We start from the raw sequence: 26,818 nt of genomic DNA, 5'->3' as shown, positions 1-26,818 counted from the left end.
GATACCCATTATCTGCAATGATCACTAAATCTGCATCCTCACATTACGAATTAAACTAGTTTATGTGACTTTAGCATGCACTAACTATGGATCTGTTTGCTAAAATGGGCAAAAAATGTACCAAATTAGCAATAGTAAAAAGGGATTTCTCAAAGCAACTAACATTTTGTATATTATAAAGCAAGTGCTAGTTTCCCGTGTTTAATGCCTTCTTTCACCAATGGGACATGTTTAAGAAATGGTTTCCTCCTCATATTGTTATGCAAAGTGAAGAAGTGTGACTTATTCCAAACAGCAAAACAGAGGGGAAAGTGAATCCAGCACAAGCCTTATTGAAAGTATTCCACTTCCTCTACACACAATTGTTTAGCATATTTAACTTCAGAGACTTCAAGGTGTATAGGGGCATATTTAGTAAGGGACTTTGCACGTTCTTTAATGTGCAAACTGCTTGCACATGTATTTAAGAAGTGTCTGAGACACGTTTGTGTTGCATGCGACCGTTTTGTGGCACGACTGCCATATTCTTCACGCGATTAAGGGGCGTTCCGATGCTCAGTCGGACCTTGCTCTGGAATTAACATGGAAAGTCTGACAGAAGTGAGTCACATGGCCCATGTTAAAGGTGCACGAAAAAAAAGGGAAGTGCAGAGGGCAGCCAGATTAATACAGAATGTGCGCCAGAAATCATGAATCTGCACTAGACACTGGCAAACTGCACATAGTGCAATTTACACTGTTCTTTGTAAATGTGCCCCATAATGTTCAAAAATGTTCCACTTCAGGCAGATCTAATGTAAAGTAACTTGGTCCATTGTTTTGCTGCAGTATATCTTTCTCATTTTAAATCCTATGACAGATCCCATTTCAGATATACTGTATATTCAGTCCACAGTACAGCAGATTACAAACTCTGGGGTTCACATTCACCATAAAACGCATTATAGCACAGGCTTCCAATGTGTTTGGCAAAATGTGTGGCTGGGTACCGGGCCACAACAGCAACATAGGGCACTTTTAAATATTTTTCAATCTACTGTCTGACTCAATTGATCGATAGGAGAATGAGACAAGGAGTTATAGGAGTTAAGAATATTTAAAGGAAATCTACAGTCATAATCAAGGAACAATTACTCATAGATCTAGGCACCAAGATTGTGGTAATCTTATATTTGTTATTCATGTAAAATTATATAACAGCCTGTGAAGTCTGTGAAGTCATTCTTGATTTTGATGGTAGATGGGGCATTGGGCATAGGAGGAGGACTGTAATATGCATAATTTGAATTACTGTATATAGAGTGTTAATGTGAGTGGAGGATGAGCAGTATCTGCTACACTGGTGAGTGGGTTACTTGGCGTAGTTCATCCAGATTATGTCCTCTATAGTATAAACAATAAACTACAATATACTTATATAGAGCATAGGTGGTAATAGTCTTTAGGAGTCAGGACACAGGGTTTATAGTATATTCCAGAGGGGGCACAGATGATATTAATCAATAGGGGTGAAGGCACATGATAGGTTTAAACAAAGATCATAGTATACAGAAGGTTGGACAATGGGGTTGATATTGTATAGGAGATATAGGAGCACAGATAATGTAGGAGTGTGGAATAAAGGGCAATCTTAGTTTATAAGAGGGTACAAATAAGGGGAGTCATATCATATAGACCTATTTGATAATAAAAATGATATAGGAGGCAAGGTCAGACACAACCATTGACAACCCTTTACATTTACCTTAGGACTGTAACATTATTGAAATGTTAGAGGTATTTGTATACAATTGTGAAGATGTGATTACATGGTATTATACCTGGGAGCTACTTGTATATATTTCATTTATCCATATATTTTTTATTAAACAGACAACTTCAGTTACGTACAAAATAGGTTCTATTGGTTTGTTCTTAAGTTGAATTTATATGTAACTCCAGACAAAAACAAAATTTCATCCAAAGATTTTCATCATTTCAGGCTGTCATGGGAACAAACATTATTGATAAGGCTTCATTGCAGACACCTTTATTGCAGATAACTCTTATGTTGACCATTGTACCCTGGGGTCAAAGTTTAGAGGTCATAGTGGGCAGAAAGATCTAGGGGTTGTCTAAGTTAGTAAGATGGGTGTTCTTAAGTCAGGGAATACCTATAGTTAGAAAAAAAAGACAAAATTGGGTGCCTGCCCCTAATTCCACAAGGTAGAGTATATCTTTTATCAATTTTATGAGAAGCACAGGTGCACACTCTGACCACCAGGAATTAAAGCCTTATGAAAGAATGGATCCAGCATCTCCATTAAAATTCCATTCTTATTTTAAATCCATTATAAAAATCATCAGATCACTAGTATAAACATTCCATTAATCATATTTCTTTTATAGTTATTTTGGTTACCGATGTGCACAATGTGAACTGGAAAACTGAAAAATTTGTAACATTTATAATACCTACTAAGGTCATATATGTTTTATCATGTGTTAATTAAATATATTTATGGTTAGTTTTTCATGATTTAGTAGTCGATAATAGTCTATAGGTTCTTGGTATTTTGATCTCCACATACATTATGTATATATACATGGTTGTTGTAATTATTTGATATTGCCTTCAGCAAGTTTATAGGTTGCATTTCCTAGTGTAGTTGTCTTGTCTATGAAATTCCTCATTCAGCTAATATGTATCCAATGTGTTTTAGCATCTTTAGACAAGCCAATCAATACCTAACATAAGGAATAAATTTGTTAAGTATTTCACCCCAAAAAATAAAACACTGAAAAAATGTTCTGCACTATTAGTTACCGTATCAGTAGCATAAATGCCCAATATCAATGTTAATAAATCTATCATACACAATGTAAACTGCCTATTATCATTGGAAATAAAAGGCATGAGGCAAGGAAGTGAATTATATGTGATTTGTACACAGACTACTAACTTCACTTCCTTCTCCCTGTATAACAATGGCAAGAGTACAAGGTGTTCTTGTGAAACCAGAATAAGAACAAGAAAGGCAATAGTTTAAAAGAAAAAAAAAAACACATATGTATGAAGGTATGAAGAAGGCTCAAAGGCTGAGAGCTCTTCATACTCGATGTGTGTTTGCTGGATAATGCAGCAAATACCCATCACTAACACCTACGATCGTTGCCAGTAGTGTGTTGCATTCAAATGTTACAAGGGTGCAGGCTGCATTGAAATGTCAGCAGCCTGTGGGCACTGCCACCTTCATTCTGATCGGTGCACCATGACAGCCAGGAGTTTGCGTTAATCTTCCAGGCCTGTCATTAGGTAGCATCTATAACGGTCTGTGAATAACAGACCGATAGAGATGTACAGCAAAATCCCCATATATTGCATTACATTAGGTAATGCACCGTAGGGGGTCTAAAAATGTAAAAAAAAAAAAAATTTAAAAAGTTTTTAAAAAATTACAAAAAAACTAAAAGTTACTAAAAGTTCAAATCACCCCCCTTTTCCTAGACTTGATATAAAAATAAATTAAGAATCATAAGCATGTTAGGAATTGCTACATATCAAAATGACCAATCTATCAAAATATAAAAACGGTTATTCCCGCTGGGGAAACCCGTAATGGAAAATGTTGCCCAAATGTCTGAATTGCCACTTTTTCACCAATTAACATCACATAAAATTGTGAATAAAAATTAATCAACAAGGTCATGCAGTCCCCAAAATGGTAGCAATGAAAAAGTTGTCTCACTTTACATAGGCCCGTACACCAAAGTATGAAAAAGTTATAAGCGTCAGAATAGGGCAAAATCAAGATTCTTTTTTTCTACAAAAGCCTTTAATTTTTTATAATCTATTAAAACATAATAAAACCTGTATAAATTTGGTATCTCTGTGATAGTACCAATCTAAATAATAAAGTTAAGGTGTTATTTGGAGTACACAATGAAGGTTGTAAAAATAGGGCTAACAAGAAATGTGTTTTTTCGCCAATTTCACCATATTTGGAATTGTTTTCCTGCTACCCAGTACATGGCATGGAATATTAACCCCTTAAGGACGCAGCCATTTTACAGCTTAAGGCTCAGTCCCATTTTTTAGATTCTGACCTGCGTCTCTTTATATGGTTATAACTTTTGAACACTGTTACTTATCAAAGCGATTCTGAGATTGTTTTTTCCCCACATGTTGTACTTCATTTTAGTGGTAAATTTTGGCTGATAAGTTTTGCGTTTATTTACAAAAAAAAGAAAAAAATGATGAATTTTTAGAAAAATTTGCCATTTTCGAAATTCAAAATCACCGCATTTTCAGGCAGATCGATTTACCACCTAAATAACTTGCAGAATAACATTTCCCATTTGTCTACTTTACATTTTCATAATTTTTGAAATGTTTGGATAATTTATTTTGATGTCACGCGGCCTACAAATCGAATAGCGATTTTCCGTATTTTCAGAATTGACTATTTTGGGGATAAATACTGTTTGAAATCAAATTTTAGATATTTAGCAACAAAAACCCCCTATATAACCAACCCATTTTCAAATCTGCACCCCTCAAACTATCAGAAACAGCTTTTACAAAGATTGTTAACCCCTCGAGATCTTCATAGTAATTGAATCAAAATGGCGGTGAAATTTAGAATGGTCAAATTTTGTCGGTTATACGTTCATTTAGCCCTAAAATTTACACATTTCCAAAAGATAAAAAGAGAAAACTCACCATAAAATTTGTTCTACAATTTCTCCTGAGTGCAGCGGCCCCCCACACGTGGCCGTTACTTGTGTTATGGGGGCACAGCGAGGCGCAGGAGGGAAGGAGGGCCCTGCAGCTGCCAGGATTTTAGTTTCCTCATTGCCCCCTTTTGAAGGCTATAAAATTTTCGTTTTTCCGTTATTTGGGTCATGTGACGGCATTTTTTTTGCGGGATGAGATGCTTTTTCCAGTGTTACCATTGTGGGGTTGGTATCACCTATTGTTGAAAATTTAGGAACTTTTTTTGAGGTCATGAGTAGAAAAGCATCAATTCTGTACTGGATTTTTAACTTTTTTTTTTTTTTTCGTGTTCACCGTATAGCCTAATAATCCTGTTATCTTTATTCTATGGGTCGATACGATTACGGGGATACCAGACATGAATATTTTTTCTTATGTTTTACTAAATTTGCCAAATAAAACCCTAATGTGGGGAAAAATCTATCATTTTTGCATCGCCGTCTTCCAAGTGGTATAACATTGTTACGTTTTTGGCTACAGAGCTGGTTGATGGCTTGTTTTTTGCGGGACATGTTGTTCTTTGCAACAATGTCATTCTGGAGTACATATGTTTTGTTGATCACTTTTTATTGCATTTTTAGTGGGATATAATAGGTAAAAATCATAGTTTTTGGCGGGTTTTTAACGTTTTTTTTTTACGCCGTTCATCATATGGGTTCAATAGTTATTTAGTTTTATTCTATGGATTGTTACGGACGCGGTGATACTATATATGTGGGGTTTGTGTTATGATTTAGACTTTTTTGAGCGTTATATGTCTCTTTATATGTTTTGGGGCTTATGGGCATTTTTAGTGATTTATAAAGTAATTTTTTATTGAAAAACATTTTTTTTACATTTTTTTACATGATCCACCATGGGATATGAACAAGCAATCATCTGATTGCTTGTTCTTGATAATACTCTGCAATACTAATGTATTGCAGGGTATTAGCAGTGCCAGCCTATGCAGATGCATAGGCTGACACTTTGCCTTTAAGATGACGTCACAGACGCCATCTTAAAGGCAATCCCTCCAGACTTCTCTGGGGTCCCGATCGGACCCCAGAGGTGCCAAAACAGCGATCGCCCCCCCGAAAACGGTGCGGGGGGGCCGATCGTGGGATAAAGACCCCCAGAAGGCATGTTAAATGCCGCGGTCGCGTTGACCGCGGCATTTAACGGGTTAAACACCCGCGATCGGAGCCCACTCCGACCGCGGGTGTTAGCCGGGGATGTCAGCGGTAGATTACCGCTGAAATCCCGCGGCTAACGATGCCGGTTCGGCTGCTGTGCAGCGCTGAACCGGCATCGTCTCCGCGCAGTAGCTGTACTGCGCTGAGCGCTAATCGTCCGAAGCTCCGCAGTACAGCTATGGCGCAGAGCGCTAAGGGGTTAAATACCATTACTAGGAAGGATAATTTGTTGCATAGAAAGCAAGCCTTAATAGAACTCTGTACACAGAAAAAAAAAGTTTTGTATTTTTGATGTTGGGGAGCAAAAAATAGAAACAGAAAAACTAAAAAGAAGAAGACACAATAAGGGATTAATATTATAGTACCAGACTTTTGTTAGGCACTTGCACATACCTAAAATTGAACACATTTGTCTGAGAGAACATATTCTTCCCATGGCCCCGAACAGGATAAAATTATAGTTAGGGTCCTCATACAACCTCTGTGGCTCAGACCCCATCTTGCCTACTTCTTTACTTCAGACAAGAGAGTAGACTGAGCATGCATTTGGCCCTTTAAGGAAACAGCCAAGCACACACGTATGGTAACCACATGTTAATGGCTGAAAGGCATTGCTGAATGACCATTATGTTACCTCACACGAACATGCCCAAAATCATCCATGAAAACTTTTTTTATGGCTCATTTGCATTAGTCTAGCACTTACCATGGTTCCTACAGTCTATGGCTGCATGCACACTAACTTTTGCCCGCATGGCTAAGGCCGGGCGGGCATACGTCCGCTGCGCTGGAGAGGAGGAGGGTTGACCCTTCTTCTCTCCATTGAAATACACAGCGTATGGGCTGTAACGTGTACGGCACCATTTCACTCCATGTGGCCATTGCTGTTTATGGGGGACGTATGTACGGCCTACGGTTGTGTGAAAGCGGCCATAGAGTGATCAGTAAAAAATGGTTCTAAGCTCTAATCTTTAACGGATCAACACCACCCATAAATCACAGGCAACAAAATAGAAACACTATTTTCTTCTAAGTTATAAACAAAATACACTTATAATAATAATAATAATTCCTTTATGTATATAGCGCACACAGATTACGCAGCGCTGTACAGAGCTTGCCAAATGGGACCCTGTCCCCAATGGGGCTTACAATCTAATCAACCTACCATTATGTTTTTACACATGCACATAGTAACAGGTAGCATAGTGCCACCCTGAATGACTTGTGCAAACTATTTCAATAAAATATATATGTGAATACAAAAAAAAATGTTTGGATAGAGACAACAGAAGGGAGGGGGAGTGCAAATCCCTGACATATGTTTCCCACTGATGGCTTTGTCATGGGGCCTTGTGAAATAATCCTTTTATACCACTTGTGTTTTTACTATTATTTTTAATCCATAATTGCCATTGTTACATTATGCACACCAATAAAGATGAGTTTGTTATATTTTGATATTTCTTTCTTCTTTAGCAGAATGGTCAAACTGGCAGTTTGAATAATTGCTGTGGGCACTTATCCATTAAAAATGTATGCATTTCGTGCCCTGGCAGTATAACATCTAGCTTTTCTTGTATGCCATTCTTCCTACTTCCTATATTATGGATAGTATTAGTAATAGTATTACAATTACCTTGAGCCACTTTTGAAAATGTAAATAATATTATAATGTTACCTTATGTACAATATACACAGTAGCTCAGGATAATTGAATACATACAGTCCTAGTCACATATACATCACATACATACAGGATGCTGGAATAAATAGTTTCAGTGTAGGAAGCATAAGCACAATAGTGACTGGATGGAGACAAAAGAAGTGTCAACCTCAGTGTGTGGCATAATGTCCAAGGTGTGAAGTACCAGTATCAGCTGTCATAAGGCTGAACGTCACACAGCAGCAGGTTAAAAGGCAGCAAATCTGCAGATGTTCTTACTTGGGGATTAAGGAGACGACCTGAACATCTCATTGAGAAGGGAAGGCCAGAATGTATCTGTTAAGGCTGTTTGTACCTCTGTCCATATTTCTGGTTACCTGTGAAGGAAGGTGGGTATATATGGCATTCTAATATTATATTTTCTGACATATAAATTGAAATTCTTAAATTTAGGCACAAATGCATGTATCTTTGTGGCCAGGTAGGGTAATCCAACAGTAGCCGGGCCGATTCACACCCTCTTTATGTTCCTCCATAGTAACATTATAATAGAAATGTTACTATCTTCTTTATATTGCTGGTTGAGGGCTTGTACTCTGAGATTTGGGCTATTACCTACAATTTATTAACTCTTAGGGGAAAAATGCAATTCCATCATTGTTTGTTTATATTATAACTCTTTTATGACCTGGATTAAAATAGACTTGAAAGGGTTGTCCGGGGATTAAAAAACATGGCTCCTTTTTTCAATTACAGTCATATCTGACCACGGTTTGTGCAGGTATTGCTTGTATTCGTGTTAGTTGTAATACCACATACTACCTATGGTCAGGTGTGGACCTGTTTTAGAAAGAAAGCTTCCATGTTTTTGAATCCCCTGACAACCCCTTTGAAGATCAGACCCTATTTAACATTCTTGCTTGTGAAGCCTCAATTTTTTTTTATTTTATGTGCCATTATAAATGGTTTGCATTGGGATTTTTTTCTAATACATCAGACTATTATTAATTTAATAATTCATATTCTTTCCTCTTTTTTCATTTACAAGGTGTATCAATTTATGGTGATACCTATTGTGTTACTGTTGTGATGATACATAATTTGTATAGTCTCACTCTACGGCACTGTATTTGCATTGGTGGTTTTTTTAATTTAGATTTTATTATATAAAAACTATGTATGTTTTTTATTACATAATATTCTCCTCATGCGGTTAATAAAAGACCCTTAGTTTTAATGTTAAGTGTACATTGCATAATAAAAATTATGCAGTCCCCATACTTCTTCATTTTTACCTAAAAGTCTCTAAAAGTTACACTAGATAGCCTTAAACTAAGGCTTCATATACACAACCGTGTGCACTTTGCAGACTGCAAATAACGGGCCGCGTGCTGTTGTTTGTGACGCATAGGACATTGGTGGGTGAGCACCATTCACCTCTCATGTACATTGAAAAAGAAAATAAATGATCGAATGAATGAATGAATGAATGAATGAAAAATCACAGTACAAAACAACACTAAAGTCAGGCAGGAGAAAACAGACTGTGCACCACAAATTAATGCAGATTAATACAAATTAAATTAATGTGCACCAACTGAATTATGTAGTGGTATAAGCATAAACATTATATTTTTTTTGTATTACAGACCATCATATTACATTTTAGCACCATCTTACATTATCCCTGGTGAAAACACGACGTTGGCTGTCCATTGGTTTGGTGATAAGTATAATGACATTACAGTATCTGCTGGTATTATGACTACCACTAGCATTTTGGTGAATGTGAGCAGAGATTTCAAACATGGTAATTATAAAACATATTTTGTACATATGGAGAGTAATAAATCCTAAAACTTCCAATACCGTTTCACTGACTTAGATCATTTTGCTCTTCTTTCAGATGTTATTGGAACAATCAGCATACCGGCAGTGAGTACTTTATATGTTATATATGAAACAACTTTTAACTGTATGTAATCATGTACTTTCTGATTATGAATATTGCAAAAAATTTATATTTTTGGCCTTATTTGAGATACTTTTTGACAAGGTACACCATCTTAGAGGAATTTATAGAAGTTATTAATAGACTTTCAGTGATTTAGTATTTTCTGTCTTGGTTTGTCTATGGTTTATATGAAAGACAATGGGGCCAATTTATGAATCTTTGAGTTTAATATTTCTTTCATGTTTTGATTTGTCTTTGCAACTTTTTTCCGATTTGTCTGATTTATTATTGTTTGTTTGGTGTGGTCAGTTTTAAAAGGTGCATCACTCCTAAACTGATGAGATAAAATTCAGCGCCAGCCTTTCAACATTTTGATAAGACAGAGGAAAAGCAGAACAGAAAAAGCATATTGACGATTCCACGGCCCAATGCCACATACTGTTTTCACACTTACATTTTTTTTTGTGTGTGTGTGTTTTTTGCAGCAAGTAGAGAGTTGTAGCAGATGCTATAGGTCAAAAAGTATTAATTGATAACATCCCAACATACAATACGTTGCAATTGTTTGGGCCAGTGGTGGCGAACCTATGGCATGGGTGCCAGAGATGGCAATCAAAGCCCTCTCTGTGGGCACCCAGGCCTTAATCCCAGCACAGAGTTTGCCAGACAGGGCTCAAGGCTTCCTTCTGCACTCTCAAGTAGCCCAAGATGTGCAGTGTTCAGTGCTATTTTAAAATAACTCATACTTGGCTATCTGTAACTGCAGGAGCAAGTAGGTGTGGACAGCGCCTATCATTGGAGCTCCTGCTCTGAGCCCCACAATTCTTCCTATTCAGGGGACCCAGAAGTGAAGCTCAAATGATAATCCGAGTTTCTTCTCCTTCTCTCTACTATAATTGTGTTCTCAGGACACTAATACAATTGAAAGCTGTGAAGAGCAGGGAACAAGAAGTTACTGCTTAAATTGCCGTGTCGGCAACATGCAAAAAATAAGTAGGTTTTGATTGTAGTTTGGGCTCTCGGTCTCTAAAGGTTCACCATCACTTGTGTAGGCTACAGAAATGTATGAATGTGTGTGTTCTTTAAAGCAGGTAAGATATATGTTCACATTTTTGAAAGGTATATGGGGTGCAGACGTTATAGATGTACTTAAACCCCAGTGTCCTAGGCCCTACACCCCCACTGTTATTTAAGTGAAAAAGGAGATAAATATCTCACAGATAGATATGTTACTCATGCCTTGAAGCAATTAAAAGATCATATAATTGCACTGACACATAAGTGCATACTGGAATCGGGTTATTATACATCACATCCATTCTTTGTTAGAATAAAAGAGCACAGTTATATTTGTTTTGACAGATACCATCAGACCCTTCGACTACTTCTTATGTACTGGCAGTGATTGGTTGTGGTGAAAAGCTCGAATTTTCCAGGCGAATTCCAGTGAAGATGCGAACAAAGAATACATCAATATTCATACAAACTGACAAAGCTGCCTATAAGCCTGGAGAACATGTCAGGATTCGAGTCATTTCTGTCAATCACAATCTGAGGCCACATAAAGAAGATGTGGACCTTATCATCAAGGTATATTTCTTTGTTTCCAAGCACCAAAAACGTATTGTGGCAGTATTCCAGAATCAGTGATAATGCTACCATTCTTTCCATAGAAAGCTATAAATCGGTTCCCTCTGCTTAATAACAACTTAACTCTAAACTATTATAAAACATGGATAATATAGAAGCCGTTTACAGTTGGATATCATGTAATAAAACCTTTAAGAGAAAAACATGTGTTTCCTGTTTGTTTTCCACAAATTATAAAAACAGTAAAATCAGAACAAAAAATGTGTTATACTGTATATAATAATTTATTTTTCAATTTTTTTACTATAAGGATCCAAAGAATAAAATTGTGAAGCAGTGGTTAAAAATAAAGCCGGATATGGGAATCGTCTCAAAAGAGTTCTTACTGTCAGACAGACTTTTGCTGGGTGACTGGAAGATACAGGCTGCATCCGATGTAAGTAGTTATAATACTGTACAATTAATGCTATAGACAAGGAATTGATCACATTGTTATGAACTAGTTTTATCTTTCAAATATATACAGTGACATGTTACTTATTTGTACATTCACATGCACAGGTTTGTTATTGTTGTTTCTTCAAATTCACTATTCAACTAATGTATTGAATATGCAATAATGATGTTTTATTATGATACTATTGTTGTGTAATCATAAAACACTAATGATGCTCTATTTGCAACTTGCTAAATATGCAGGCTACTAAAAGTAAACATATACTAATATACTATATATATATATATATATATATATATATATATATATATATATATATGCAGTCCCTTGTTATGTACAGGTTAGGTTCTGTAGGTTTGTTCTTAAGCTGAATTTGTATGTAAGTTGGAACTGTATATTTTATAATTTATAAAAATTTTTTATCTCTTTGACAATTGGATTTTAAAAATTTTGGGTTGTCATGTAAACCAGGATTAACTATAAAGCTTAGTTACAGACACCTTTGATAACTCTTACAGCTGATCATTGTAGTCTAGGGCTAAAGTACAGTACATTACCAACATCCAGATGTCTGTTTGTAACTAGGGGTCGTCTGTAAGTTGGGAGTTCTTAAATTAGGGACCGCCTGTATATATATATATATAAAACACTATAATCCCCCATACACTTTATTTGGATGTCTACCTGGTAGGTTAATCTAGTTTAGTAAGCAATTAGATTTCCAATTAGTCAACGTCCAAATGGACAACTTGACCACAATCCAAGCCATAGAATAGGACTGAACATAAAACAAGGAAAAGCTGCAGTAACCATAACTTACATGTGATGAAGTGGTCTGGATACAGACAGGTGGGATTCCCAATGTGTGTGCTGCTTTCTTAGAGAATATAATAGTATTGGTATCTATCTGAGATTTAGGAAGAGGAACTGACTTGCAACAATTTTATTTTGATTAAAGAAAGTTAAATAATTTTCAATATCTTTGGTGGGATGTCTCTCTCAATTATTGTTTGAATGTCAAAAACCAATCAGTGAACACATCTCTTCTAAGTACAGTCCAATTATTTAACCTTACATTGTATCTTCAGAAAGGTACAGGGTAAAGTTATGGAAAATTTAAAGGTCACTTATAAAATAGTATAACCACCTGGATCGTGGGACCATAAGAGTAATAATCACCTGGTTGATGTACTGTATTTGGGGGTAATGATTGTAATGCTACATAAATCCACTGTACCTTAAGCACTTTTTCTATTTTTCTACTCTGCAGGGTTGCGAACAGTCAACTAACTTCTCCATAGCTGAATATGGTATAAGTTTTATTACACTTATTTATCTTTCTGAAATGATACATGAGTTATAAACCTTTAAAGAAATGTTCTATTTTGCCATGAAATAGATACTTACAGATGAATGAGCTCAATGCAGACATCAGACCATATGTTAATTATTGTAATGGGTATGATGATTATTGATATTGATATTAAGGTTTCTTTGCTTCCTAAAATATCTATGAATGAAAAAATTGCATTTGTGAATAAAACATATATATCACCAATTACAAATTACCGTATCTCATGTTTTTGCAGCTTCTCCAAAGTTTGATGTAATTCTAGATATTCAAACTTTGTACATTGAATCCAAAATGCTGAACCTTACTGGGAAAATCAAAGCAAAGTAAGTATCTATCTATCTATGGGTTATCTATCTATCTATCTATCTATCTATCTATCTATCTATCTATCTATCTATCTATCTATCTATCCATCTCTCTATCTTTCCATCTCTCTTGATCTAGCCATTATTTAGAATATCACTTTACATTCTAGGCATGCTTCAGATACACCAATAAAAGGAAATGTGACAATATCAGTGAAGCCGCTGTATACTGTGCAAGGTTTAAATGAAGTAAATAAGACATATGAGGTATGTATATTCTGTCCTCTTAAAAGGCAACTCTATAATACCTGTAACCATTGAAGTAACCTTACTTTTCAGATGCATTCCATTCCAGTGCCTGAAGCCCAGTTCCCACTGGAAATGGTGATTTTGTGACCTCTGAAAGCAATAATTGGCTCAGAAATGTCTTACAGATAATCAGCATGTCACTTTTGAGGCTAGTAATTATTTTCCACAATGACACAGACCCCAAATGATGCCTCAGCCCATTACAGTAGGTCCAACAGGGGCTTTAATCTGAGAATGGGACACATCTCCACACTCCAAACACATTCTTAGGTTTGCCAAAGTGCCTCAATGTAGGTCCAGGGATGAATGTATTTAAGATTGGGACACTAGATTCTGAGCCCCATGGGTTCAGGGACTTTGTAATTGGAAATGTATTTTGCCTCTTTATCCTGATCACTTGTTTTGTAGATTTCAGGAACTATGAACTTCAGTATTTCACAAGCAGAACTACTACATGTGCTAAACCGAGAAGGATTGAATGTAACAGTTTCCGTAGTTGAAGAAATTACAGGTACATTTTAAGATTACTCATGTTTTATAATTCAAGACATGTAGGGTAATGAGACCTCATGTGAACATTATAAGTGCCATTAAAACTTGAACCATGGTCATGTACTAGCTACATATCATCTAAAATATTACTTAGCCATGAAGTGCCCTTATGGATGGTTCATTGAAAAGTTATTTGATTTATAAATCCTGTTATCTAACTCATCACCAGGCGCAAAATATGATCTGTTTTAAGGTGATTAATAAAATAGTCATTAAAACCCATTTAAGGCCTATAAATGCCTATATGCAGCTTTAAAAAAGATAAAGATTGTCTGTTAACTGTTTAAAGGAAAGCTGATAATATCTTATAGGTTTCGAAGTAAAAGCAGAATCATACATCTTGGTTCAAAAATCAGAGTACAGTCTAAACCTCATCAGCCAACAACCTGCGTTTGGTCCTGGTCTTAACTTCACAGCAAAGGTAAGAATGTTATGTCACTGAATCTGAAGCAGTGGTAGATTATGTGGCTGTATAAGTGTAGGGAATGAAATGTAAGAATAGAAGGCATGATGAATGTGTCAACACCAAAATACGGATCAAACTGTATAGTTCTATATCTACTGTTTTCTCTGATAAGATTCAGTATAACTTTAATTTATTTATTTGTATCTCTATTCTATCTATGCTTAGAAATAAGTATCTTTAAGCACAGGCATCTTGTCATAATGGAAGTCCTATCAATGACTGGCTCCTTTCTCTTTACATATATTCAGTTATCTAGTCATGGAGGCAGTCCTATCAGTGATTGACAACTATCTCTATATGTACAGTCATCTAGTCATGGAGGCAGTCCTATCAGTGATTGACTGCTACCTCTGTATGTACAGTCATCTAGTCATGGAGGCAGTCCTATAAGTGATTGACAACTATCTCTATATGTACAGTCATCTAGTCATGGAGGCAGTCCTATCAGTGAGTGACATCTACCTCTGTATGTACAGTCATCTAGACATGAGGCAGTCCTATCAGTGATTGATAGCTATCTCTGTATGTACAGTCATCTAGTCATGGAGGCAGTCATATCAGTGACTGACATCTATCTCTGTATGTACAGTCATTTAGTCATGGAGGCAGTCCTATCAATGATTGACAGCTATCTCTGTATGTACAGTCATCTAGTCATGGAGGCAGTCCTATCAGTGACTGACAGCTATCTCTGTGTGTACAGTCATCTAGTCATGGAGGCAGTCATATCAGTGACTGACAGCTATCTCTGTGTGTACAGTCATCTAGTCATGGAGGCAGTCATATCAGTGACTGACAGCTATCTCTGTGTGTACAGTCATCTAGTCATGGAGGCAGTCATATCAGTGATTGACAGCTATCTCTGTATGTACAGTCATCTAGTCATGGAGGCAGTCCTATCAGTGACTGACATTATCTCTGTATGTACAGTCATCTAGTCATGGAGGCAGTCTTATCAGTGACTGACATCAATCTCTGTATGTACAGTCATCTAGTCATAGAGGCAGTCATATCAGTGACTGACAGCTATCTCTGTATGTACAGTCATCTAGTCATGGAGGCAGTGCTATCAGTGACTGACAGCTATCTCTGTGTGTACAGTCATCTAGTCATGGAGGCAGTACTATCAGTGATTGACATCTATCTCTGTATGTACAGTCATCTATCCATGGAGGCAGTCCTATCAGTGACTGACAGCTATCTCTGTATGTACAGTCAACTAGTCATGGAGGCAGTCCTATCAGTGATTGACAGCTACCTCTGTATGTACAGTCATCTAGTCATGGAGGCAGTCCTATCAGTGACTGACAGCTACCTCTGTATGTACAGTCATCTAGTCATGGAGGCAGTCCTATCAGTGACTGACAGCTACCTCTGTATGTACAGTCATCTAGTCATGGAGGCAGTCCTATCAGTAACTGACAGCTATCTCTGTATGTACAGTCATCTAGTCATGGAGGCAGTCCTATCAGTGACTGACATCTATCTCTGTATGTACAGTCATCTAGTCATGGAGGCAGTCCTATCAGTGACTGACAGCTATCTTTGTATGTACAAACATCTAGTCATGGTGGGGGTCCTATCAATGACTGACAGCTATCTCTGTATGTACAGTCATCTAGTCATGGAGGCAGTCCTATCAGTGACTGACAGCTATCTCTGTGTGTACAGTCATCTAGTCATGGAGGCAGTCATATCAGTGACTGACAGCTATCTCTGTGTGTACAGTCATCTAGTCATGGAGGCAGTCATATCAGTGACTGACAGCTATCTCTGTGTGTACAGTCATCTAGTCATGGAGGCAGTCATATCAGTGACTGACAGCTATCTCTGTGTGTACAGTCATCTAGTCATGGAGGCAGTCATATCAGTGATTGACAGCTATCTCTGTGTGTACAGTCATCTAGTCATGGAGGCAGTCATATCAGTGACTGACAGCTATCTCTGTGTGTACAGTCATCTAGTCATGGAGGCAGTCATATCAGTGACTGACATCAATCTCTGTATGTACAGTCATCTAGTCATAGAGGCAGTCATATCAGTGACTGACAGCTATCTCTGTATGTACAGTCATCTAGTCATGGAGGCAGTGCTATCAGTGACTGACAGCTATCTCTGTGTGTACAGTCATCTAGTCATGGAGGCAGTACTATCAGTGATTGACATCTATCTCTGTATGTACAGTCATCTAACCATGGAGGCAGTCCTATCAGTGACTGACAGCTATCTCTGTATGTACAGTCAACTAGTCATGGAGGCAGTCCTATCAGTGATTGATAGCTACCTCTGTATGTACAGTCATCTAGTCATGGAGGCAGTCCTATCAGTGACTGACAGCTACCTCTGTATGTACAGTCATCTAGTCATGGAGGCAGTCCTATCAGTGACTGACAGCTACCTCTGTATGTACAGTCATCTAGTCATGGAGGCAGTCCTATCAGTAACTGACAGCTATCTCTGTATGTACAGTCATCTAGTCATGGAGGCAGTCCTATCAGTGACTGACATCTATCTCTGTATGTACAGTCATCTAGTCATGGAGGCAGTCCTATCAGTGACTGACAGCTATCTTTGTATGTACAAACATCTAGTCATGGTGGGGGTCCTATCAATGACTGACAGCTATCTCTGTATGTACAGTCATCTAGTCATGGGGACAGTTCCATCAGTAATAGACATCTCTGTATGTACAGTCATCTAGTTATAGTGATGGTGCTATCAATGACTGACAACTGTCTCTGTATGTACAGTCATCTAGTTATGGAGCCAGGCCTATCAGTGAATGACATTTAGGGTTTGTATGTTCTCTCCATGTTTGCATGGGTTCCCTCCAGGTCCTCTGGTATCTTCCCACACTCCAAAACATACCAGTAGGTTGATTAAATTGTGAGCCCCATGGGGACAGGGACTAATTTGGCAAGCTCTGTGTAGCACTGATGAATATGTTGGTGCGATGTAAATAAAAGAATTATTATTATTATGGTGGTGGTGCTATCAGTGATTGACAGCTATCTCGATGTGTACAGTCATCTAGTCATGGAGGCAGTCCTACCAGTGACTGATATCTATCTCTGCATTTATATGTATCTAGTCATGGTGGGGATCCTACCAGTGATTGACAGCTATTTACAGTCATCTAGTCATAGAGGCAGTCCAATCAGTGACTGACAGCTATTTCTGTATGTACAGTCATCTATTCATGGAGACAGTCCAATCAGTGATTGACATCTATCTCTGTATGTTCAGTCATCTAGTCATGGAGGCAGTCCTATCAGTGACTGACAGCTACCTCTGTATGTACAGTCATCTAGTCATGGAGGCAGTCCTATCAGTGACTGACATCTATATCTGTATGTTCAGTCATCTAGTCATGGAGGCAGTCCTATCAGTGACTGACAGCTATCTCTGTATGTACAGTCATCTATTCATGGAGGCAGTCCAATCAGTGATTGACATCTATCTCTGTATGTACAGTCATCTAGTCATGGAGGCAGTCCTATCAGTAATTGACAGCTATCTCAGTATGTACAGTCATCTAGTCCTAGTGGTAGTTCTACCAGTGACTGACAGCTATATCTCTATGCTTTGTTATCTAGTCAAAGAGGTAGTCCTTTCAATGACTGGCATCTATCTCTGTATGTACAGTCATCTACTCATGGTTGGGGATCCTATCAGTGATTGACATCACAAAATACACTTAAGTTCCCCTTTAGTACAAGAAAAACTTAAATTGGTTGTCTGAGTTTATAAAAAAATCTATATGTGGCCTGATACACATCAAAACTAATGCTGTATCAGACACTGGGACAGGGGACGGGTGGGCATGCTAGGCAGACGAAAGTTGTCGGGGCCAGCTTGCCTGCCCCTGTAAACAAACAGGGGCACAGCACTGATGGACGGTGCGGGACGGTATGGTGCCGAAGATGGTAAGTACCAGTTTAATTTTTTACAGCCACCCCCCCAGACCAAAGATTTTTTTTTTAATAAACTCTGACAACCCCTTTAACAACTGGTTGTATCCTTTTTGTCACATAGTCACAAATCCCCTGCAGACAAAAACGTATCATATACCAAAATGATACCACAAAACTATATACAATGCTACTCAGCTCCTGTAGCTCTTTAATATGCTTGAGATGCATATTTAAAGTGTTAATTTTCCAGCTGTCACAAAAAACAGTCTTACTAACATACATTTAGACACTCATATAGAAGGGTCTTTGTTACACCATACATATTTACAAGTACAGTACATTTATCTATTTACAGATTCAGGTGCAACGAAGTGATAAAGAGCCCTTAAGAAAAGAAGAGCGAGATGAAGAAGTGACTGTTAAGGTTTCTCAATGGAGAGACTTTTCAGACAGCAACACCACTGTACTACAATATGCCCTCACAGAATCTGGTATCATTCAACTGGAATTTCCTCTTTTACAATCCATTCGATGGCTGACAATTTTTGTGAGTCTATAAGCAAGTTGTGAATTTTATCTTACCATATACAAGTACATTTTTATCATTGGCAATACAACTTATACATATTCTTGTCCAATGTTGTTTAGGTTGAATACCAAAATGTGAGTGAGAGTTTCAACTCAGATATAGTATATACAAGGAATCCTTTTATCGATATTCAGACCCCAAATTCACCATTAAAGGTAAATAGAAATATTTTCCAAGGATAATGAATACTGCAATGTAGCTCTTTTAATGTTATGTTGATGTATATGTATACCTTTAAATGCAGGTTGGGGAAGAATTTGACATACGTGTTACAACCTACCTGAAGATTATGGAAATTTACTATGTGGTATGTAATGAAAAAAATTTTTATGTAAAGAACACAATAGGGGAGAGACCTTAAGTGTAGTATATTAATATTATGGTACAATGTGAGTCCCATATGGTGTGAGTGCAATATTTTTAGTGTTTCAGACAGTTGGAGACACTTTGATGACAAAAAGAGAATATGGCTGCAGAGAAGTGTGTGACAGTCATACTATGTCATTGTCACTGAATAGTTCAATGACTACAGTGTAATTGAGATCATAATAAGGGGACTCCTTATCTTTTGCCAAAATCCTTGGCAAGGATAAAATCTGCGAATATTTTTATGCCATTAAAAATTCGTATTCATTTCAAAACCATAATGAACTATTTCTTTCTATTTGTAGGTGGTTTCTAAAGGTTTGGTTGTGCTTACGGGCAGGAATAGCACAAACTTCAGCCTTATTCCTGAAGCTTCATGGGTACCTTCAGCTGAACTCATGGTTTATTGGTTTAATAGCAGTAACAATGATGATGATATTATGCAAATATCCAAAACATTATCTATCAAAGGTTCATTAAACAAGGTAAGTTTACAATCATTTATACCTACTAAAACATATAAATTATAGCATACCTGGAAATTAAAGAGAACCTGTCAGGGTAAATTTGGAACACGAAATCACCTACAGGTCCTTATGGACAAGTAATTAAGTGCTCCAAATTGCTTTGTTACAGCTCTTAATACTTACCAATGTCTCAATGCAACTGTGTTGTTACTAAACCAGTGTCCAAAAGCATCCTGAAAAGTTCCCTTTAGCTAAGTATATATACGTAAGTAGATATATTTGATTTGTATTCACAGGACTTAATTTTCAATTTTACCATATTGTATAGTCTGAAATGTGTTAATATACATACAAAACTGGAATTATTCTGCTGGAGCCAAGTCCTAGCACTGTTAGAGCATAACTCCTGATGCACTGATGCCTTTTTATATTTAAATCTTCAAGGTTTCTCTATCCTGGAATAAAAATAATGCACATCCATTAGAACATGTGCTCTTATCTGTCAATGTGAAGGAACCCCAGTCTTTGGTTGGTCTGCGAGTTGTTGAGAAAAGTTCACTGCTTCTGCAAGATGGAAGTGATCTAACGTCAAACAAAGTGAGTTTATATACATAGGGGTACATTGAAATTGGCTTAAGCCTCTTGATGTATCTGGCAGTGTTAGAGGGTGGGGATTTCATCATACGCTGGCGCACGAGTGCCGGTGTATAATAAGTCTCCCCCATAGAATCAAAACTGGGGAGTAGTCATTGTCAATGATGAGGGAAGTTTTACTTTTACAACACATTTTTTCATTTGGACAATACGATGGCCCAGATTCTAAAGCCGCGCTTCTGTCGGACTTTGCACGTTCTTTCATGTGCTAACTGAAAGTGTCCCAGACACATTTGTGGCACACGCAACACAATTATGGTGCACACAAAACTTTGTGGCGCACGCTGCACTATTCTTTACACGACACACAATTCTGCAATGAAATGGGCGTTCAAGTCGGACAGCACTACAGATTTATCATGCAAAGTCCGACATGAATGTCGCGTACACCCCATGTTAAAGGTGCATCAAAAAAAAGTGTTGCACTCTGTCGGAGCAGTGCAGGGTTCGCCAGATTCATGCAGAACGTGCACCGGAAATCCAGAATCTGGCGCCCTCTGCACTATACACAGGGAGACTGCACTGTTCTTAGTAAATGTGCCCCAATGTTTTTCATTCTGTGCAGTCTGAGCATTGTGGCTGAGGTCTGAAGGACTGAGTTTGGACAGTACATTGGTCCATTGATTTCATTGTGTCCAGTCTTTCACATGGAAAAAATGAGAGCATGTCCTGTTCTCATGGCTTTTCTAGAATAGCAGAGTCTGAGGTATTATTAATCATCGCACTGCAAATATGTGGAATGGTTTAAGTTATTTTTTTTATTCTACATGGTTACTGGGTACATCAAGGACAATAAAAAGGGGGTAAATGCTGTTGTGTGAATAAAGCTTAAACAGATTTTTCCATTGTTGCTCTCTGCATATTTACATATTTTTGAAAAGGTGGAAAACAGTAGATTGTTAGAAATTATGCAATGAGATTATTGGTTTGTTGAGTTTTCACTTAAAGTACCATTTTGTTATACTTTTTAGGTTTATGACGAGCTGATGTCTTACTATCAGGTAAGAAAATTACTAGTTATTATTGGATATTTTTGTTAAAAATATGACTATGGTAGCCACCTCCAGGGCCTCCAGACAATTCTTTTCTGTGATCCACTAATGGACCAAGGGGGCTGTAGAATGCCATTCTTGACATTCTCTGTATTTTTATACTTTTACTGCAACTCTAAGAATAATACAATCTTCCTATAATCCAATCCTTCTGAAATGTGACACTGTAGCAGTGATCTGTTGAGCATATTTGAGCTTCATGACTGCACTTTATAACTGTGCAGTTTTATGTCAACACACCTTTTGTGAACATGTCAAATGAGGATTTTTTATTAAAGCAGTCATCAAGTATGGTTTTCTCTTTATTTTCATATCAGAGCCCTTCAGCAAGCATAACTGATGCTGTGATCCAAAAGAAATATGGTACGTATGAACGCATGTTCTACAGACAACTGGGATGTCATAACTTTGACTTCAGTGGGAGACTGCATATACAATAAAAACAATAATGTCTGCATTATTTTATTATTGGATAAGGACCTATAATATTTCTATAACATTTTTGTAGCTAATTATATCAGATAGCAAGAAGGATAGTACAGAGCAGAAAGTGCCAAGTTTTAGGACTTTATGAAACATGCAATGAAAAATTAAACACCACAAAAAAATTGTAAAAAGATACTTAAAATTACAGCTTTGATATAGGTAGTGGTGAACATTACTTCTCATCATTCCAACCATAAATTCACCAATGAGGTGGGCTTACATATAGGTTTATAACTGAATTTATTAAGAAATGGATATGATTGTGTAACGGTCTTATGCTTGGAAACAGCCTCTGCTGTTTAAATATCTAATATATAATATCAATTATAAAATACAATTTTTTTGTGGTGTTTACTTTAATTTTTCCTATGAGACCATGCCCCTTTTTACTGAGGCCATGTCCTTTTCAGTAAAAAAAAGTAGAAAAACTACCTAAAAATGATCTAAAACCCCTAATAAATGTAGAGCTTGTCATTTAGATTTGTGGCATAGACATAGGCACATCTCCCCTTTTGTGCACTAGTCAGGATATTCCCCCAGCCAGTGCATTTTGCTTCATATAAACTAAGATTATATACTGAATTATCAGTGAAATACTTTGGATATTCTGAATACTTTGGAAATACTGAACTATTCACTGCTGAGAGTTTTTGGTTATGCTTTGAAGAGAACCAACAACTACGATAGATAATTTAACAACAAGTCAATTTACAATGTGACCAAAATTCACTTACAAATTAAATACATTCAAGCAACTTGACTGCCTTCACATTTTTTGTCATTTTCTTTTACTTTCTATTAGATAACGTTTCATCCAGTGGAGAACCAATTATGTTGCCTGCCAGACACAGAGCAGTTCTTCTTCCAGAAATCTGGATGTGGAAAGATACTAACATGAGGTACATTCAAAATAATTATTCAAGCAAATATACTGTTTTCAAGTTATAAAACACATTGGTAAAATCTGGAATTGATAAAGATGTGGACTGATACTTGCTGGAACATTTCAACATTTTGTATGTTACTGAAACCTCAATATTTCAGCACTATTTATGTCTCAATAATATTTTTAATTATATATATAATATATATATATATATATATATATATATAATATCAGTGGGATTGTCCCACAGCATGCCCCCCAATTTGTGTCATTGAAGCCAGTGCAGCTGCGCCAAAAATGGATTAGCCAAAATCGCAGCGCAAACATTTCCTAAATACCTGTGCAAGCCATGTAATCCCCGAAAATGGCATACAGTCCGACGAAAGTGAGCAGTGTGACCCTTAGTAAATGAGCCCATAATCTTTATCTGAACAGAAATAATTTTTATAGAGTAAAACTCTTGGTCAGCAAGGTGCCACTCTGCTCCCAATTTCCATCCACTATTCATAAAATGTGTAGCATAAAATGCTAATGGTTGCAAAATATATAATTATTTTGGACTTTTTAATGCCAGTTCCAGAATTAGGAGGGCATTACAAATGTTCCTCATTTTGTTGCTAAGAGTAATAATATAGAGACATATAAACGTATTTAATATAAATGTACGTTTTTACACATTCGTAATATCTTTTAAGACAAATGGCGTATGAAGAGCATCTGTAACAAATGAAGAACATAGGGCAATAACAAAGAGAGACCCCAGATCATGTCTGGCTTACCTTCCTTATACATGGTATATACAACAGATTTCTGTACTTCATATGTACCGTACTAGAATATTAGCAAACAAACACAAGCATGTACAAGTGCTGAGTCCCTTTATTCAGTATGACCCAGAACTAGAAAGGAGCTCTATTTTTTTCATCTCTTATAAACAATAATGAATAAACAAGACTAGAAATATGAGGCTATTACTGTTGTCTTTTTACCAGATGATGTTAAAATGCATAGAGTAATAACTGTATTATTCTGAAATTTCATTCATAGCTCAAGTTTAACAAAAACTATTGACGTAGTGGTACCAGATAGTAGCACTTCTTTGGTGGCCACAGCTTTCGTTATTTCTGAAGGACTTGGACTTGGAATAGCTGAGGAAGCTGTAGAGGTAATATTTACTTTGCATCTTTTGTTTTAGTAAATAATGAATGATGATAAGCATAAATTAATATTATTTTATAACTGTGAGAATACACCAAGTAATAAGATAGAATATCATGCACATTTGTTTTGAATAAGATTTTACATTCATTTTTAAATTCTTTTTTTCTAGATATCAGTTTCCAAACCTTTTCTTATGACATTAAACATGCCAAATTCCGTTGTGAGAGGCGAAGAGTTTATTTTGGAAGTTATCCTGTCCAGTTCTTTATCTGAGAACCTGCAGGTATTTTTTTGTTATCAATATCATATAGTCAACAGTCACTTTGAAACATTGTACAGTTTAGGGCAGTAGTGGTGAACCTATGGCACAAAGTGGCACTCAGAGCCCTTTCTGTGGGCATCCGGGCCATCGCCCCAGCACACCACACAGGACTTGAAGAATCTTCCTGCAGTTCCAAGCAACTTAAAAGATGCTGCTTTCAGTAATATTTTGATACTTACTTCGCTACTTGGGACTGTAGGAAGAGGGAGAATGAATAGACAGGGCCGTATTCTCTTTGGAGGACTGCCTGCTGGCCCCTACAGGTCTACAGACACTGGACACTGGGAAAGCTAAAATGATGCAAATTTTCCATCTTTCTACTGTGTTGCTGTCCTCAGGAGGCCAATACGATTGTTGAAGAACAGGGTGCAGTAACTTACTCCTTTAATTTGTTGTTGGCACCTCGTGATAAATAAGGGGGTTTTGGGCGTCTTTTTGGACACTCGGCCGCTAAAAGGTGCGCCATCACTGGTTTAGGGGGTCATTTATCTTATCTCTGGTTGTTTTGCCTTTTCCTTCTGATACTTTGGTAATTTATCAATCTCACTTTTTCCTTGTGTTAAATGTTTTTTTTTAGATCTCTTTTTGAGACATTTGTTATAAAAATGTTGTACAAATGTCTCAAGTAATTGCTTTCCATTTTCTAAGCTTTCATTAAGCATAGTTTCCTTTTTTGCGCCAAAAAATGTTGCAAATTTTAGACAATTTGAAAATAAAAATGTCATTTGCGACATTTAGCACATCTGGAATACATCTGGATACATGTCTCTTGCTGACAATAAACTAATGTCTAGTGGACTTCAGCGCACATTTTAAAAAGTCCCCAAAAAGGTGCAAAATTGCAATGTGTCAAAAAAAGTCTCAAAAAACACAGAAAAAAGGAAGAAAACTAAAGATAGATGACCCCCTTAGTCTTCCGCTATTGTATGACTTTTGACTAATTAAATCTAAATATAGTCATTTAATGTATGTATTTAATATATGTGAATATAGTACACATACATTGCCAGCGTTGAATTTGGATCCCAAAATCTGATTTTAGTAACGTTGGCTCTTTGATCAAACATTCTTGAACATGTAAAATGATGCCATAATTTATGTAATCATAAACTTACACAATAGGGTATATTTATCAAAAGTTTCAGGATAGTCTTAGGCTACATTCACACGCCTGTATGGGTGGCGTCTATACGGCCGACATATATATGCTGTATATACTTCCCCCATAGACGGCAAGGGGAGCACGGCGCCGCACGGGAGTGGTACGGTCCTGCACATATGCGGCACCATACTGTTCCGTAGCTGGGAGAAAGATAGGATATGTCCAATCTTTCCCCGGAATACGGCGCTGTGGGCCATATATCGCTATAGGGAGGGGCACCTCTTCTCCCGGGTGCTGACGTGTGTCCGCCATGCTACGGTACGGTGGGCACACATTCGTGTGAAAATAGCCGTATGCTGTGCCAGGTTTAGCACTGTGTCTGATGCTAGTAGCCTTACTTTGTACCTCCTCTTAGTTTACTTAGTTCGTATGACAGATTTATGCTTTTTCATTGACAAATCTGTCTACCACTCTCTTAATTTGATGCTACAACCTTTCAAGTGGACATTTTGGAAAAGTGTCTAGTAGATGTGGCTTTGCTCATAAATCTGTCTAATGTGACGTATGCCATTCTTTCTGGGGCAAGATAAGCTTAGAAAGTGTTGTTTATACATTGATACATATGCCCCAATATGTGTTTTTAAATTAAAGGGAACCTGTATTTTTTTAGAAAAATGGGCTGCAGCATTTGCAGTAGGTCAAGAAATGATCCTTTTTTCTTTTGCTGAATAGTCAAATTATAAACTTAAAAACCTTAGATCAGATAATGCTAATTTACTAGTCACAGGAGCTTGGATCAGCTTCATCCAGTCATGTCGTCATCACGCTAAATCATGTGTATTTTCGATTCAAATTCAGACGGGCTTTAGACTGATGATAGTAAGTGACATGTAACTCATGTCTTAGAAGGGAATATTCAGCATGCTGACTGCATGACTAGATGAAGCTGCCCCCTCATAACTAGTCATGGCTATTTTGCATATCCCAGTCTAAGGCTACCTGCACAAAAATGCTTAGTCTGTGGAAATGGACCTGTGTGCTAGTCAGATTTCACTGACTGAGTGCAGTGCAGTGGACTGAACTCCTTGCATCATTGTGATGTATGATGCAAGGATTCTGAGCAGAGTGTTAGAACTGTACAGCACTGTTACAATGTCAGCACTGCTGTTTGGTCAGCAGATAGGGACTCCTTGCCTCATATATCTGCTTATAACTTGACTTAGTGAATGCTTAGT

The 26,818-nt window shown here is 37.1% G+C and overlaps 1 protein-coding gene across 1 annotated transcript in view; it reads left to right on the top strand.

Annotated features, from left to right (window-relative positions):
- Nucleotides 1–7,927: 7,927 nt before the first annotated feature.
- The window catches only part of LOC140122870 (CD109 antigen-like), a 30,980-nt gene continuing 12,089 nt past the window's right edge, over nt 7,928–26,818 (top strand). The window contains exons 1-18 of the mRNA XM_072144115.1: nt 7,928–7,986; nt 9,247–9,407; nt 9,504–9,532; nt 10,914–11,141; nt 11,452–11,577; nt 12,869–12,908; nt 13,188–13,275; nt 13,428–13,524; nt 13,975–14,046; nt 19,147–19,242; nt 19,332–19,394; nt 19,759–19,938; nt 20,365–20,517; nt 21,546–21,575; nt 21,944–21,989; nt 22,915–23,011; nt 24,046–24,163; nt 24,329–24,442. Of these exons, the coding sequence (XP_072000216.1) occupies nt 7,928–7,986; nt 9,247–9,407; nt 9,504–9,532; nt 10,914–11,141; nt 11,452–11,577; nt 12,869–12,908; nt 13,188–13,275; nt 13,428–13,524; nt 13,975–14,046; nt 19,147–19,242; nt 19,332–19,394; nt 19,759–19,938; nt 20,365–20,517; nt 21,546–21,575; nt 21,944–21,989; nt 22,915–23,011; nt 24,046–24,163; nt 24,329–24,442 (1,797 nt within the window). The remainder of the gene's footprint in view (nt 7,987–9,246; nt 9,408–9,503; nt 9,533–10,913; nt 11,142–11,451; nt 11,578–12,868; nt 12,909–13,187; nt 13,276–13,427; nt 13,525–13,974; nt 14,047–19,146; nt 19,243–19,331; nt 19,395–19,758; nt 19,939–20,364; nt 20,518–21,545; nt 21,576–21,943; nt 21,990–22,914; nt 23,012–24,045; nt 24,164–24,328; nt 24,443–26,818) is intronic.

This window comes from Engystomops pustulosus, chromosome 3 (assembly GCF_040894005.1).
Source record: "Engystomops pustulosus chromosome 3, aEngPut4.maternal, whole genome shotgun sequence".
NCBI lineage: Eukaryota > Metazoa > Chordata > Amphibia > Anura > Leptodactylidae > Engystomops > Engystomops pustulosus.
Note: the sequence above shows the minus strand (reverse complement) of the source record. Positions and strands in the feature narration are given on the sequence as shown.